Below are 17483 nucleotides of genomic sequence, written 5' to 3'. Positions count from 1 at the left end.
TATTGCAAATACATGAAAAGCATTTATTTTTAAAACTGCAGACACACTTCTACACCTGTGCACATGGTCCTGTACACCATCACATCTGCAGCTGACATGTACATAGAAGCAGGCAATCAGTTACATAACTGACGTACACGACAGATGAGACGCCGGTGAGGCTTTGAAGTGTAATCACCGTGCTGTCACGCCATGCGATGTGGAGTCCATGTCAATGCATTATTCATCAGGGATCCCGTGCTCTGATCAGGCTGACGGCGCTATGTTAATTCACTCACCACATGTAAAGCTGCTGTCTGGCTGCCTGCTTCGGTCCTCCCCGTCTCCGCTCTCACCTCAAGCCCGAGCCACATGACCAGAGGGCAATATTTTATTCAAGGCTCGCTCTGTGAATAAAATATTGTTGACGTCTGACCCCCGGTGGTTTTCACCATGTTGCTCCTTTCTCCCTCCATGGTTGGTCCTCTTTCTCTTTTTTCCAGACTCTGAAGGATCGGACACTTCAGGAACCTCTGGCAAGTATCTTTTCTTTTTTTTTTTTCCCAGTTCCCTTGTTTCACACCTCGTGTTTTAAACCCTGGCATGCGCAGCAGTAGCATCTCAGGTGAAGAACTGCCCTGTCATCTCCCTTCACTGTGACTTCAGCAGTCCTTTGCAAAGTCCTCAGGAGCCCCTATGTAAATTGCCAAGTTGGGAATTGGAGCCGCTGCAGATTTTCAAGACCTTGAATAGGCATGGTTTGAGAGGCAAAATACGCATTAAAACCTATTTTAAAATATGTCTGAAAATGTGGTGTTGTCTTACGTTGGTCTTCTAGACCAAAAAAATAACGGTAGATGGCCTGTACGGAGTTTGGCCTGTAAAGAGCTGGTTCGAATAAGTTCACAGTACTGGGCAAGGGTCATTTGATGGAAATAAGGCATGATTGCAGATCTGGGTTGAGTTTATGCGCCGTTCATTACATTTGTGTTTGAATATTGAATACAAAGCCCACGTCTGCAGACCACCTGTGTGAGCTTCTCCACTCTCTCGCTCTCTCTTACTGCGAATAAGTGTTTCTAACAGGCAGGTTCTACCAGCTAGTTTGTCTAGTTGATAATAATAATAAGCATAGCCCATTGTAAGATTTCTGCTGTCTGACTCTCATCTTTGTCCACTAGTCTTTGAGAGCTTGCAGGTGGAGAACTTTGAGGAAAACGGATACACATATATTGCTCCAAGGTCAGCGAATGATCTTATCTCAATCATTCATTCACAGACAAAAACAAATGAAGTACCACGAATTGAGCGGAAATGGACATTTCATTTGTTTATTGTGTCGATGCAGGGAGTATTGTAAGGACCTGAAGCCGTCCGTCAACCACACAGAATTCCTGATGAACTTCACCGAGTACATCGACAGAAACACCCCCAACCACCCCATGTGTGAGTCTGCAAAGCTTTACTGAAGCGGCCCACCCAGTCAATCTCGTTCCTTTCTGCATCCTTCTGATCTGCTCCTGACCTGCCTATTTGTGGTGTAATCTATTGGCCTTTTTCCAGAGATTTATTCATCTTTTTACATGTCTGTGTGTGTGTGTTTCTCTCCCCCTTCGTCTTACCCTCTTTGATGTTAGCATTGGGGCTATGGCAATGACACGGATCAACACACACGTGTTAAGCATGTAGGGTTCCCTGCAATATACCACCCCCAATTCCCCCTTCACACAGGACCAATTACCCTGTGTCTGTGAGAAGAAACAGGACGTGTCAGGCCAAAGGCAGTGTGGTCGGGGCGCCTACTGCATCACTCCACTTTCTTCTCAGTCCATTGTAACGCTTTATTTTATCCGTTAACTTAAGAGGCTTTGTGGAAAAATATTTACAATTGCATTTTTATTATATACATTTACACTGATTACACTGATTCATAAGCCATTATTAGTCAGCCGTAATATTAGAATCATCTGAATGGGTCCCTCATAACATGGAAGCTATACTGTGGTATCTGGTACCAAGTGACCTGGCACCTCCATGGATCTCAGCACTTGTGCCTGGTGCTTGACTGGACAGAGATCTGGAGAATTTGGAGGCTTCCAAGTGTTCAGTTATTCTGTGGTTCAGTTTTGTTGCGCGCATGCTCATTGTAGGCACTCTTGAGGGTGGGCATGGGCCATGGGCACCCTGACTGGCCTGCAGCTACACTGCCACTGTGTTCTGACACCTTTCCATCAGAATCAGCTTTTTCAGAAATCTGAGCAGCGGTGACTCAGCGGTGACTTTTGCTGTGTCTAAAAACATAGGTTAGTCAGCATTCTCCACACGCATCACTATTCTTTCCTCCAAAACTGCCAAAAGAGATGCGGTTTTTTAGAGCTTCAATGACCAAGGCATCCAACCATCAAAAGTCGGTCCGTATCATTCAAAGTTATTCAAATGCACTGTTTCTGCTTCCAAAACCTCTACTTCAAGTATAAAATCTTCACTTGTTTGCTTGCTGCCTAATATATCCCACCCATTGTCATTTCACAATGTACATATTAACAGTCTTCATATTTTAAAATTTTAATATCATTCTAAAGCTCATTTGTTTTTGTAGCTTAATTCAAAGGTTTCTTAATACACACATTAATACATATGAACACATTAAGTTATGGCAATTATATATTGTCATAACTTATATGGATAACTATATATATTATATATATTATAGATCAATGATTATGTATTTATATATTTGTATTAACATAGATAAATTATTAATCAATATTTTGCTGTCAAATAGCTAATAAAAACAATAATTCATCATAGTTAGTATGTTACTTGCTTTCAGTCAAGTAAGTGATAAGCAATTATCTATTTTTTGATAATTCATCCAATTCACATTTTACAACAGTAAATTTGAAATATGGAAATTTGCATCATTGTAGGTTTATGGTTTTATTACGATAACCATGTTTTTATTATATATTGCTTCATGAAACCACCAAAAAAAATTCCCCCAGCAGGTTCAAAGTGAAACCTGGGTGCCTCAGTGAAGGGTGAATGTTAAGATGTTGGTTATAATTGGGGTCCGTGGCCGTGCCCCTCGAAGGTGGTATTTTTTAGTACATAATTGACTCTGAGGGGATTAGAATTCCTGTGCTGCCTTTACCTGCTGGACCTAATGGAAACCAGGCTGCAGGGTAGGGGGACAGAATAAAGTGTTGCACCAGCTGTTCTCTCTGATGTGTGTGGGGGGGGGTCATAAAGAGGAGGGTGGCGGTGGCCACCAAATCAGGAGGCATTAATAGACTGTAGCAGTGGTTGCAGTGTACAGGAATGTGGCCCTTTGATCTGGCGTTTCACCTGTGTGCCTTTGAACAAAGTAGTTGCAGGGATTAATGTGCACGCTTCGTTTTATGGCTTATTTTTATTAAGTTCCACTTTTGTAATAACTTTTACATGAGCTTAAGAAAGTCAGATGGTTCAATCCTGCTCACAACCTGTCTGTTTGTAGATGAGCATGTGACTGAGACGCTGTGATGGTCGTTGATGGGCAGCTCTGGCATTCACCTGAAGGAGAGATGATGCCAGTCATTGTTCTCAAAGGCAGAATTTGGTGACTAAAGTCCAGGATCTATAGTGTGGAAGTAGCCTAGTGGGTAACACTCTCCCATGAACCAGATGATCACGAAGTCCCAAAAACCACTTACCACCATTGTGTTCCCGAGCAAGAAGCTTAACGTGTTTGGGATGTTATTGGCAGAACCAATCCGATACACTTGGACATGTGATGTAATTAACAGAAGGGGAGTTTAAATCGTGCAAAATGAGGCTGTGTAAGAGCTGTCACTCATCATTATGGGCCCCTCCCATTTTAAAAATAGTTTATCATTGTTGGTGTGAACAAGCTAATTGATTTTGTCCACAGGACAAAGTATAATGTACCATGGCATTCATTGTTTATTAAGTGTAAATTGTACTGTTATTACTGTTGCTTATTTCTTAGGCAATGATGCCCTGGTGAACAGGCTCCTCTTGGATGCAGGTATTACATCTGAGCTGGTCAAACTTTGGACTGAGCAAAGCCTGTGAGTGTCACTTGTATCAAAAGATGTTGACTAGTTGGCAAAATGTTAGTAATGAAGCATTGCTTTATACATATATTTTGTGATCTTCTACTGGACTGTGAATGGACTAGACGTCATCAATCCAAAACAGTCACAAAGTGCCTTAGTATTTGATTCATGGTATGTTAAGGAATGCTGCTAGAGGTCAGACTGCAGTATCTATAAATTTTGCTTCTAGCTGCCTTACGAATGGGAGACACAGAACCAGCACCATATGAACATTGCTATTCTATAGTATGCAATGCAATGACCTGTGGCTCTCGGTTCCTGTGCTGAGGACACGCCTTCCTACACAATTGAAAGTTTTTAAGAGCACTATACACTGGCTCCAGATCATCACCAAGCCCTTTATAACATGGACCATGTGTGCTGGGCTTCTGAAATCCTAAAAGCTATGAAAGACAGTGGTTGAGAACTATTGCTATACATTATACTAAAGTTAATTGGTGACAATATCATTAAAAGTCATGACACAAGACCTGAACGATACAGGTGGCCAATAAAGCACTGCTGCTGTGCTTAGCATAATGACAAGGTTCTACTGTTCTTCTGTTGACAGAAATGAAAAGGTTGCTGCCCGGTTTGTAGCCACAGATGGAGGAATAACCCGAGTGTACCCCAGCAGGTACATCATAATTCTCCATTATGGGGACATTTCATTGGTCCCCATTAGGTCATTTTGTATTTAAATGAAAAAATAATGATCTGGTCTCCATATATGTTTGTATTCCAACGTCTGTGTTACAGTGCTGGTTCTGACTGGTTTGAACTTGAGAACCCAGAGACATACGAGTCAAGCTTCTATAAACGTAGTCTGGACAATGATGGCTACATCTTCACGCCACGTTTCAGTGATAACGGTGAGGGTCTTGGGATTGTGTGAGAATGTGTGTCTGAATGTGTGTGTGCTTTGTTGTGAATGTAGCTGTATTGTGTCCCCAGACACAGACACCTCTGTTTTGGTGAGCCGAGCTGTGCACCTGAATGTCGATGGCATCAATCTCAAACCAGCAGGTAAGTAAAGGAATTACTGCTCACTTATTCTCTCAATTAATCAAATCTTTCCCTTCCTAGTTTGATTTTGAAAGTGAAAGAAAGTGAAAGTGAAGTGATTGTCATTGTGAAACACTGCAGCACAGCACACGGTGACACAACAAAATGTGTCCTCTGCATTTAACCATCACCCTTAGTGAGCAGTGGGCAACCATGACAGGCACCTCGGGGAGCAGCGTGTGGGGACAGTGCTTTGCTCAGTGGACCGGGATTGGAACCGGCAACCTTCTGATTACGGGACCGCTTCCTTAACCGTTAGGCCACCATGTAATCAGCAGTTAATTGGGAGCTTATGGCTGCCTCAGAAATAGAAAGGCATTTCATTAATGGTACTCATATGCTTATCTTCATGCCATAAATAGTTATATGATGCTGTATGCCGGTTTTCACCACAAAACTTTGCTCTGTGTTGCAAAAAAAAAATGGAAATGTTTGAAATCTCACTTCTAAATCATTTTGTTCTAGTGGTGGGAGTGAAACTGGATATTCAGAACTGGATGCAGAGTTTTATGAATGCTACAGAGAAGGCCAATGTGAGTATATTTTGAACTTAAAATGTGGTTGACTGAACTGAAATTATGAATTTGTGAAGCAACTGTCAAGATATACTGTCAGGGGGGAAATGGATGCAAGTGCACATCTAACAAGTAACAAAAAAATACACAAATCTAAACAAAATGGCACAAAACAGTGTGAAAACAAAACACTAGGACACTGCGGCAGGACACCTCGACCCTACGGTGGAATGTCATGAGCATCAAGGTCATGCCACACACATCAGGCATTCGCGCTTCCTCGAACCGTGCGTGGCCCCACTAGGAAACCATGGTGTGGGCATACACGTCCCCATCACTGATCATTATGGGTGACTGGCCCCTGCAGAGAACGTAAAAACAGTAGCCGATAATTAGCCTGGGATAGGGACGGCTTGCAGAAAAAGTCCAGAGGGAAGATTAGTGTCTGGGCCAAATAAGCTATGTCCAAAATGTGGTCCGTTCATTCTGTCAGGAATCCATCAGGGCAGGAGAAAAAGGACCAAAGTGCACAACTAAGACTAAACAAGAATAGACAGACGTAAACAGTGCAGCAGTGGTACAACATCAATGACCAGACACGGACATGACTCTTCAGGATGCATTTATGCAAATGAACACGGATGGACACAATCAGGTAATCAGGGTGACATCAGACAAACACAAACTCAGGTCAGGAACGTAGACTGAGCAATACTGAGCGATAGGGATTAGAGCCGTAAGTCTGAAGGTCGCATGTTCAAATCACGTCGGGTCTTATAAGACCCATACTTGGAAGGTTGGCGGATTGATGGTTAAAAAGGGTGATGGTTAAAAACAGAACATATCTGCAAAACATAGAGGACACATTTTGCTGTGTCCTCTATGTTGCAGTGTGAAGTGAAGGGAAGTGATTGCCATTGTGAAACACTGCAGCACAGCACACTGTGACACAACGAAATGTGTCCTCTGTGTTTTGCAGCTATGTTTTGTTTACTTTATGTGTGGGGTCTGACCTATGACATGGATGAAAAGTTCATCCTATCCATAAACAATCCCTACATAAAGATGGAGGTGGAGTTTTAGGACCTATTCAGATGATACCTTATCCATGATTTATGATTCGTCATTTTCAAATGGTGACAAAGTTCTCAAAGCAATTTTTTATGCCTACAGATGTCTGTCTGAAAAATATGACTATACACATGATTATCAATCAATTAATACATAGTTCTTATCAAACTAATCTTAACACTAAGCAAGTTTACTCATTAAGTGTTGTATGGAATGCTGGTGTTTACGTCTCTCTCCTTCTGTTCCTGCAAAGTGCAAAGATGAGATCTGTGGATGCCGAAGGAATGACAAGGTAAGCAGAGTTTAGATGTACTTCCTGTGCTCTGTTTTTTGTCTTTTCCTGACCCTTCCCGGTCTCCTGACTGACCATCTCTGTTTTCCTCGGATTCCAGAACGTCGACTGTGTCCTCCTGGATGACGGCGGATTCCTGGTCATGTCCAATCAGGATGATCACATTAGCAGGGTGGGCATTCAATTTCCTCCAGCAGCGTTCCGTCTCAGTGCAGCGACTTCAACGTCTCACCCCCTGCTGAACTTAGAGCACATATAGAACCCCCCCCCCCGGTCAGTGCTGTGTAAATGTTTTTAGTACGGCTCAGCGCCGGCGCTGTGAAGGTCTAATCAGGCCTCCGTATGGGTGGCATAAATCAGGCTCTGCCAGCGAGAAGGCAGACCTGCTTTCCATGCCTAACCCCCCCCTCCCCAAGTTGAGAGCCGAGTCTCAAGGGAATTCCGGCCGAGCGGCACACTGACCCTGAATTTATTATTGGTGTTATTGCACCACGCCGAGAGAATCGTGCAGATTTATATTACCGTTGGATCGCCACCAAATCACCAGAAACCTGCAGCATTCTGTGCAATCACATTTTCATCAGCCATGTGTGTGTGTGTGTGTGTGTGTGAGTGTGCAATGAAACCCTACCATGGAAATGGTATGTTTTCCTTCTCCTTCACCCACACGCTGCTTTAATTCATCTGAAAACACAGAGACGGCTTTCTGCCCCCTAATTTATGATTGCGCGGTGATTTCAGCTAATGAGATTAGAGCCGACTCCCACGCGTGCGGCCGGCGTAAAACTGATTTGCACAGTGGGCTGGACTCGGCCGGAGCCAGGGGGCGTGAGGAAATCACCACAACGCCTCGCGGCACAATGATAAATCCTGCTGGATTATGCTCGCATAAAAGCCTAAATGTGTTAATGTGGATTTTAATGGCTGACAATTAGGCTGTAGAAATACTTTAGGAAAGAACTTACATTGCGTTGCATTACATTACATTATGAAAAATATGTTGCATTGCATTTCATTAAGAATTTCATTAAGCTTAAGAATGCCAGGAGACAAAATGCTGCTCGAATTTGAGGTGCATGAAGTATCAAATAAGCATTTAGGATGAGAGGTGAGGAGGCGGCATCTGGGCAGATTCATCTCATTAGCCCAAATCTTCATTTTAAACAGGTTTTGTCATTCTTTTAATAACTGCATTCAGCATATCTGCAAATTTTCCGAGTGATGACGCAATGAAAGAGGAGGCCTGAAATAATGATGAAAATGAATGGTTTTGCTCATTAACGAGGCGCTTTTCTTTTGTACCTGTTGGCACGTCCTCCAGATTGGCGAGTTCTTCGGAATGATCGACCCCAGTCTGATGATTGAGCTGGTTAACACATCCCTGTTCACCTTAACCAAAAGCTACGATTATCAGTCCCTGTGCGAACGCAAGACGGAGACCAGAGCTGCCGCCGGCCTCCGCTCCGTCTACGTGGTGAGTTTAAAAATGTCTCAGAAAGCTCATTTTTATACCCATTTTATGGTATAAGTTATGTGTATGCATTGCTGGAGTTAGCAACATACCGTACAAAACACAATAATATAACACAAAAACATACAAAACATTTTTAAACATGAATTACAACAATGAAGCATTGTGACATGTATCTCGTTTAAGTACAATGGATTAATAAAATTGCATTTGCGACTCAAAGTAATAACATTTTATTGCCGACTGTGGGTTGATTTGGCGATGAAGAACATATTTGCTTTTATTTGCTTCGAGATCAAAAGAACAGACAGTGTTTCTGGTAGCATGTTCACATCAAACGCTCTTTATTGCATAATGGCCTAATGGCTGGAGATCACGATCATGTGAGTTATAGCAGCGTAATCCGCTACAGTGTGTCATGCAACGTGAGGATTCATCGGCGAATCACCCGTGGAAACGGGCCTCGCACGCCGACGGTAATGAAATTGGCATGTCTGTAATCTCTCGCAGAAGCGCACCAGCTCCTCCTCCTCTTTTGTTTGTAGATTTACGCTGGTGTCTTGTACGCTGCAGGCTAATTTCCTGCGACTCGTTTGGCGCCGTGTCTGTGTGGGCCCGCCAAGTCAATGCAGCGACAGGAAGTGAAAGTCCGTTTGCGTTTTCTGAACTTTTCTGTCCCTCCCCTCCCCTTCACAGCCCACCATAGCAGACATCCTTAACGTTGGCTGGTGGGCTTCAGCCGCCGCGTGGTAAGTTTCTCTCTTTATTACTGATAATTAGTCATATTACAGACTGTACTGCTTTTAGCAGGACATACACGAGTCCCTCCAGGATTTTGGGATGTCACTTTTGCAGCAGTAATGGGTGTTACATCATGGGAGATGGCATTTAAAGTCTAAAGTAAAGCTTGGATTGAAAGGAATGGGGGCAACAGAGACTGATTATGTACATGACCGAGAGTCCTACACCCCTGGCAACAGTGTGACCTTGCATAACCTTGCATTTACTTTTTAAGACATAAACATAACCTTACGTGTGCCATTTCATAGTTTTGAGTTGACACTTCTGCTCTATGATATAACTTGGTCAGAAAAAGAAAAATGCATAAATGAGAAAGCTTTGACCATCACAACATGAATGCATTAATATGTGTTATAATGTATTATAAAGTAAAAATAAAATAAAGATATAAAAGATATAAAGATAGCAAAAGCAACACATATCAGGCAGCCATATTGCTCACATTTACAAGCAAAAATGATACTAACAAAATACAGTTTATTTAATATATACAGTATATTATACAATTTCATTGTCACAACTGTGCTTATAAATATGTTGCAATTTTTTATGCTGGAACACGTCCAAGAATAATTTTTTTGTCACCATCTCCATCTATCTAAGCCTCATTACTTTCATCCGTTACTCAAAGTTTTGGTATCATAAGATCCTTAGTTCAACTTGTGGTTCGGTCATTTGCTGTTCCTCATGCCTGGTTCTTCATCTTTTTTCCATCATAGGTCCATCATGCAGCAACTTTTTGTTAGCATCACTTTCCCCAATTTCTTGGAAGCAGGTAAGAAACGTTGTTTTGGGGGGTTTTCCTATTTATGGGATCATCATGTGCTACTAGAGGGTATGCAGTCATAAATTGAATATTTTCCTGGAAGTTTTGGAAGCATGCCGGTCCTCCGTTCCTCTGGTCTTGGGTTCTCGTTCTGGCTACTGACCGTCATTCCATATCTGCAGCGGAACCGGACGAGGACCTGTCCGACGCTCACTCTAAGGAGAGCTGCATCACAGAGCAGACGCAGTACTACTTTAACGACACCGAGGGCTCGTACTCAGGAACCATGGGGTGCGACGCTTGCTCAAGGTAAACAGACCTCCACTGAACTTCCCCCCACTTCCCCTGAGGGTAGATGGATGGACGAGGGGCTTCAGTGATAGAAGGACGCAAGCCAGCAGAGGCAAACCTGCTTGCATGCTCTTTTTTCCGTCCTATTCCGCACTCACTTCCTAGTGCAACATGGTGGAAGGTTGGAATTAAGGTGGAATTCCAGCCGATTTTACATAATGATCCAGTTTACAGTTAAAGTGTTAAATGGAGCTTGGCAGAGCATGTGATGGTGTTTTTACATCGACATAACATTCAGATGCTGGTTCAAAGGCGGTTAAAGGGCGGCTGAGTTAAAGGTCGTCCAAAAAAGCTGGACACACACCCAGACCCTTTTTGGAAGAATTTTTTTTTCACTTCTGTGCTAATAAACACAGCAGGAAAGTGTGTTTGCTTATTTGCTGTCATATGAAACGGCCATAAACAAAATTCTCATTTATTTACCTGTCCTGGTAAATAGAATTTACTCAGTGAAAGTAATAAAGTTATTAAAAGTCATAATATTACTCAATGCCAGGAATAATTATTTACATTACTCATTATATTACTATGTTACTTTGGGCGCTCATCCTCCGCTAGAATAAAACTAATTTATTAAAAAACGATTTACTTTGGTGATCAAACGGCATAACTGCAAACACTGCAGCCAGTATGAAAAGTTATAAATGTGTAAAAGTACAATAGTAGAGTGAAGTAGCGATGGTTCACGTTGCTACTTTTGCCATTGAAAAAGTATATGAATGGTAATGTTCTTTGTAATGTTTTCTGTTCTTCTCTGTTCCTAGCCTGTTCGGGTGGTCTTGAAAAATAAACATTTGGACAAACCATCAAAAAATTCTAACAGTTTTGACACTTCATACCACATTTAATATGTATAGTAATGACAATGCTGTTTGTGTCAAATTCTAAATAATGTTATTAATTCTGAATTTTGAAGCTAGAGGGAGAGAGTACTGAGCATCATTTATGTCTGCACAGATTGCAGCAGAAACAGACAAGGACCTGATTAGATACTGTAATATTCTATAATAATATTGTCATTTTGACTGTCATAATCCCTTATCCTACTCAATAGTGGGGAAGTTCAAGGAAATTAAAATCAGTGGTGAAGGGTCTTATATATAATATAAATTGCTGTAGGAAATACATTTTGCAAGTGATGTGTTAAGGACTAGATTAAAAACGTTGGTAGCAAATTTTGTAAAAGCTTTTTGGCTCATTTTTGTTGTCCGTGTATTTTCCTTGCATTGTTCTTGCATTTTAAGATTTTTTAGGCTGATCTTTGTTTGATCAAACACTGTAGAGTCGTCAAAATGTCTCCAAACCTGTTCAGGTGGTCTTCAAAAAAATTGTGACACACCCTCTACAATAGTTCATAACTCTTCATACCACATTTGTTGTATGCTGCTCTCATTAAAGAGACAGCATTCTCTGTAGCTGTTTGTCACTGTAATAAAAGATGGAGATTGTTCCACAAAAGCATGGCCATAAATGTCGTGTTGCGGCACCTGGCTTTTGTTTCCGCAGACAGTACCTTGTGGAGAAACTGCTGAAAACCAACCTGGTGTTCATTATCGCCGAAGTCAGCTGCAAGTCCTGCCCGGTCAGCGTGCTGAGCCAAGCCGAGAAGCCTTGTATCCTTTCTCAGTGGCTGCCTGAGACACCAAAGGAGCAATTGCATTCTGGGAAACATTCTACTAGAGCTGGGCGATATAGTTTCCCATATCGAACGATTCGATTTTTTCCGACCGATTAGTTTTACACATTTTTCTGATATTACCAGACTGAAATAAAAATCGGTTTATTAACATATGACACCATGAATGTCGCAGCTTCGTTTTCAGCCATTTCGCAGTGAACCACCTTTCTTGTTTGCGCTGCCTAAGATTTTAACGCGCATCTCGTGTGGGCGTGGCGTCCCGTAATTGGCCGGCAAGGAATTTTAAATAATAACAAATGTTTACCCAATTAGGCCAATAATTAGGAGTTTTTCTTTTAATATTACTTTCTTCTAGTGTGCATGCTATTGGGAAATACCCAAACAAAAATGTCTGCCATTTGTATTGTGATCATGAAAAGATCCCCAACGCTGATCACCAAGAGTTGATCTGAATTTTATCTCGATCATCGTTCCAGAACGTATAATCACCCAGCCCTAGATTCTACACACATTTGCACTACATGTTGCTTTGAGGTTGCTTTGGCTGATGACAACCTTGCACTAGATTTCAGTCAACAAGAATGTTATTAGGCTGAATTAACTATATTATTTATTGGGTATTAGAACATTTAATCACAGTTAATGAGGCTTACGGTGCTTACATTACATTTACATAAGACGCCCTTATCCAGAGCAACTTAAAATCAGTAGTGACAGGGACAGTACCCCTGGAGACACTCAGACTTAAGTGTCTTGCTCAGGGTTACAATGTGGGGTTCAAGCCTGTGACTTTGTGGTCTTCTTGATCACAGGTGAGTGTCTAATGTACTCGGCTACAACTAGGTTTTTTCCTGAGCAGACGTTTACAGCTTCGGGTCCAGATCCTTGTGAACTGGCCCTGAACCCTCGGTACCGGAAAGGTCCAGACGTGTGTTTTGACAACAACGCCAGTGTAAGTTTGTCCTGTCCTTCTCTCCCTAACAGGGATCTTCAGAGGCGTTGAGCGTCAGAAGAGTGAACACCGTGCAGGGTTTGCATGTGCCTGGTCCTGTCTATATTGTGAATAACGTGCCGACTGCTTCCAGTTTCTGTTCTCCGCAGTACTGACAAACGTTCCGATTTAGCACATAAAGACCATCCAGTGGTTGATTCATCGTACTGGGGCATCACATGAAAACCTTAGGCTCAATTACGAAAAAAAGGATTCACAGTACAAAAAGGTCCAGCTTCATTTATACAGTTAGTTCGTTTATTCTAATAAAAAATAGAAGATATGCTGCTTTCTTGTGCAAAAAGCAGAAAAATTTCCAGACAAGGCTAACCAGGAGTTCCATTAAGTACTCACAGCAGTGTTTTTTTTTGTTTGTTAGTTTTTTTCTGGCAAATTTTTTTTTGCTCAGATGTTGTTGGCAGGGTCAAATTCAAATTCACATTACAAAATATAATATTTGGCACCAATTCTACGATATTCCATTTTTTTTTTTAATCTGCTTAGTAAGACAACATTATTTACATTTTGGGCGGAAAGGACAGGCCAGCAGGGTAAATTACATATTTTTTTGTGGTGCACGGGTGTATTTGATCATGGGGTCTTTGTGTGCGAAACCGCCCTGCGCTTTGATGCCTGTTTTGCTCTCTACTCACGTCCAGATGCTTCGCGCACCTCGCTCAACGCCATGTTACTTTCTTTGTCTACTCTCCCATGCATTTCTCACGTGTGACACTGGAACTGCCGATGACGGGAATGATTCACAGCATGACTCTTTCTCTTTCTCTCTCTTTTTCTCTCTCTGTTGGATTTGGTGGGGTGGTGGGGGGGGGGGGGGGGGGGGGTCTTGGCTGCTCATTTATGACAGGATGAGGAGGCCAGGTGCAGGACGAGCGGTGGCTCTCCGCTGGCCTCTTCTCTGCACATGTTTCTTCTGCCACTGTTCATGTCCTGTCTCGGGTCAGTCGCATCTTGCTCTATCACCCCTGTCTGTCTGTCTGTCTGTCTGTCTGTCTTGATTAGAAATACTCCCATATACCTTTTGCCTGTTTCTCCCTTTTTGAAACGTCTCCTCTCTCTCCTCACCTGTCCATGTCTGCATGTCAGATGTCTGACTAATAAGCTTATTACGCTTGTGGCCCTGAGGTCTAATCTGTCAGCGTCGCTCTTTTGTTCTAGTTGTGTACCCTCACCGGCCATTTTATTAGAAACACCTACAGGCCTGTCATGTATAGAGTTGAAGACTCTTTTTCCTGTTGCTATATACAGTAATATGTATATGAAAGTGATGGGATTGGCATTGTGAAACACTGCAGCACAGCACACGGTGACACAACACAATGTGACGTCTGCTTTTATCAATCACCCTTGGTGATGGTTAAAATGACAGGCGCCCAAGGAGCAGTGTGTGGGGACGGTGCTTTGCTCAGTGGCACCTCAGCATTTTGGCGGATCGGGATTCGAACCGGCAGCCTTCTGATTACGGGCCGGCTTCCTTAACCGCTAGGCCACCACTGCCCCGTAAATCCTCCATAAAGACCATTCACTCACATCATTTCTCACTACACCTGAGCATGTGACGTATGTGAAAGTAGGGTTTATGAGAGCTGTCAATCATGCCTACTGGCTCCTCCTTCTTTTACACTTTGTTTATAAAACCATTATTAACGTCTGTCTTCTGGTTCTCATAAATAACTTCCAGTTCGAACAAACAGTCAGTTTTGCCACTCTTTGGTCCTGACCAACACCTGTCACTGCTGTGTAAAGAATGTCTGAAACTTATCCAGTCGGCAGTGGCATGCTGGTCTAAAAGTGAGGTCTACCTAATAAAATGGCCAAACACATTTTACTTATATACAGTACACCAAATATGGCTTCATTGCATATTTGATTGATTTGAAGCTGTGGGACTCATTTGGGGCTCCGCCCTTCACATTTTTATTGTGCCAGGAGGAAGATGTTGACTGCGGCGGGGTGTCCAGCCTGAGCCCGTCACCCTGGGTGCTGGCGCTGCTGCAGCTGGCGCTGTTTGGCCTCCTCAGCGGCTGCCGACACTGCCCATCATGACCGTTTCCGTGGTGATGCACAGCCGACGCCTGTGAAGTCTGCGCCAAAACACCCCACTGCATCCTGTCAATTTCTTCTTCTTCTTCTTCTTCACTTCAACACGAGGGAGGGGCAATCAAGGGGAGGAGCCACCGATCCAGGAAGAAATTCACATGACGTGATTGGCCGTCCCTGTCCAGCGTTGCCATGTTTTACTCCCTCAGCCCCCCCCTTCCTTGTTGAGGACATCGTCACTGCCAGAGTAGTGGTTTCTTTTACAGAGGCTTTGTGTGCACATCGGCCGGCCTCTTGCAGTATTAACAGCGTTGTTTTTGTTTTGAGCAAGAGACTGCCGGACGCTACCCGGTCCACTTCTGCACCATCTGTGGCAGTTTTTGGCCGGGTGCTCCCCGCAATTTTCATTTTTTCAGCAAGATCGTAGGCAATCGGATCCATGTGTTTCTGTCCAACCGTAGACCACTCTCCTCTCTCCTTCTCATGCTGACAAATACATTTTGATTTAGAGGAATACACCCGGCGTACCCTTCCTGTTGCCAAAGTTACCCCCCGCCCTCTTCCATTTGCCCATGCCAGCCCCTCCCTTCGTGTCACAACTCCCCGTGGTCTGACCGGAGTCACCTCTAGTGCCATCTACACTGAAACCACTGAAACCCTTTACTCCACCGCTAGTGGCTACTCATGCTGGGTTTTTTTTTGTTTTTGTTTTTGAACAGACATAGATGCATTTATTTATACGGCATCGCTGCATGCTTCTGTGTTTTAATTGGATTTTATTTATATATTTATTTATTTATTTAATTGCCAAGTCCGAGGTCTGGCGGTACTGAAGGATGCACTGCCTACTGCTGAAAAGCCACAGAGGGCTTTTATTATTTGTGCCCTACTGCCGGAGAAAACTATTTTCTATCAAATAGTTTGATTTCATTATTAAAGAGTTTTTTTGTTTGTTTTTTTTATGGAAGACTGAATTTTAATAGCACCATATTATTTTTCTTTAATCAGAACCTCTGGTTTTTCCTTTGGGTGTGCCTTGTAGATTGTGTGTAAATACCTTGCTTGAGAAAACTGGTGTGTGAAACTTTATATATCGACTTTGATGCACTCTGCTGGACACATGGTACGATGTAAACCTCAGTATATGTAAAAAAAAATAAATAAAAAATAATTAACTATTATTACTTCTGGCTGAGAGAAAAATACAAAAACAGGATTATTAACTATGTGCCTCAAAATAAACAGGACCAAAAAAAAAAGTGGAACGGGTGGTGCTGTCTCTTTGACTCATTACATAGGAACGCACATTGATGACGGTGGTTAATTAGATAACTGGCTGGTTTATTCGTAGCAGGCCAGAGATTTGGTTCTATGTGATGTAAGTGTGTGTGTGTTTGTATGCGTGCGTGTTCTACCGACCTGAGAGGCACACTGGTTGTTCTTGGAACGTGTCACGTTAACCTCATATGGTGGCCTGTGCGTGTCGTGAGATTTCCACGCATCTGATTGGCTTGCCCGTGGCACTGTGATGTTGAGTGGAAATAATTTGACGCCAGATAACAGGAAAGCGGCAGCAGCTGCCCATCACGCTGGTCGGAATAGTGCCCTGCTGGTAAGGTACGGGAGGGTCACGCACCATTCCCCGCCAACACAGTTTCTCCAGCAGCCTGCCATCTTCAGCACTTGCTGGGGTTCGAAATAGGCACCAATTCCAGTGTCCCATCCTGTTTTTCCCAGAAATGGCTCACTCGGAACAACTGCTGAGGAGTACTGATGCTGCGGAGATTGAGCAGCTAATATTCTTAGGGAATTTGGGGAAACACTTAGCTGTCCCTTCTGCATGATTCATGTTATCGGCCGTCGACAACAAGTAACCGAAACAGGACTTACTGCTGCTTCCACATGATGTCTGTTGTGGAGTCAGGAGGACTGGGTGGGGGGACGGCATCTGGTTTAGCTGTTGGTCTCTCTCCAAAGGATCATTCGTTTTTAAAAGCAAGGAAAGTGATTCATACGACGTGTAAACATACAAAGTTAAAACCCCTAAAATCTCGAACTCTCACCAGCGGCGCTGAAATCAGATACTGTCCTCTTAAAGGCTAATTTATGCTCCTTTTACGAACAAAAATTTACGTCCACGTTCTTCCACTAGAGGGCAGTTCAGAGTTTCTGACAGCAACAAGCATAGATCAAACATTCACACTTAACCGCTACAAGAAGTTTCCAGCATCTCGGCTTCCGGGCTGTAGGTAGCTTTCACACGGCAGCCATGTTAAAATGAAAACGAGGCTGGGGTGGGCCCCGCTGGACGTGTAAATGTCATCGGCAACCATACGAGCCGATAGAAGTGTTACTCGTGGTTTTCGACCTTTCCGTGTTAATTA

The 17483-nt window shown here is 42.9% G+C and overlaps 1 protein-coding gene across 2 annotated transcripts in view; it reads left to right on the top strand.

Moving 5' to 3' along the window:
* LOC114764347 (voltage-dependent calcium channel subunit alpha-2/delta-1-like) overlaps window positions 1-16364 on the top strand; it is a 71414-nt gene extending 55050 nt beyond the window's left edge. The window contains exons 25-42 of one of the 2 annotated variants that reach the window (XM_028953893.1): window positions 483-515; window positions 1161-1221; window positions 1328-1425; window positions 3971-4052; window positions 4651-4716; window positions 4839-4951; window positions 5034-5105; window positions 5610-5677; window positions 6984-7022; window positions 7123-7194; window positions 8344-8496; window positions 9190-9242; window positions 10014-10069; window positions 10243-10369; window positions 11918-12024; window positions 12920-13002; window positions 13907-13998; window positions 14989-16364. In XM_028953893.1, the coding sequence (XP_028809726.1) occupies window positions 483-515; window positions 1161-1221; window positions 1328-1425; window positions 3971-4052; window positions 4651-4716; window positions 4839-4951; window positions 5034-5105; window positions 5610-5677; window positions 6984-7022; window positions 7123-7194; window positions 8344-8496; window positions 9190-9242; window positions 10014-10069; window positions 10243-10369; window positions 11918-12024; window positions 12920-13002; window positions 13907-13998; window positions 14989-15025 (1412 nt within the window). In that variant the 3' untranslated portion in view covers window positions 15026-16364. The remainder of the gene's footprint in view (window positions 1-482; window positions 516-1160; window positions 1222-1327; window positions 1426-3970; window positions 4053-4650; window positions 4717-4838; window positions 4952-5033; window positions 5106-5609; window positions 5678-6983; window positions 7023-7122; window positions 7195-8343; window positions 8497-9189; window positions 9243-10013; window positions 10070-10242; window positions 10370-11917; window positions 12025-12919; window positions 13003-13906; window positions 13999-14988) is intronic. The other variant, XM_028953894.1, reaches the window with a different exon arrangement.
* Window positions 16365-17483: the final 1119 nt, after the last annotated feature.

The sequence above is a fragment of the Denticeps clupeoides genome, chromosome 15, assembly GCF_900700375.1.
Source record: "Denticeps clupeoides chromosome 15, fDenClu1.1, whole genome shotgun sequence".
NCBI lineage: Eukaryota > Metazoa > Chordata > Actinopteri > Clupeiformes > Denticipitidae > Denticeps > Denticeps clupeoides.
This window is presented reverse-complemented; position numbering and strand designations above follow the sequence as displayed.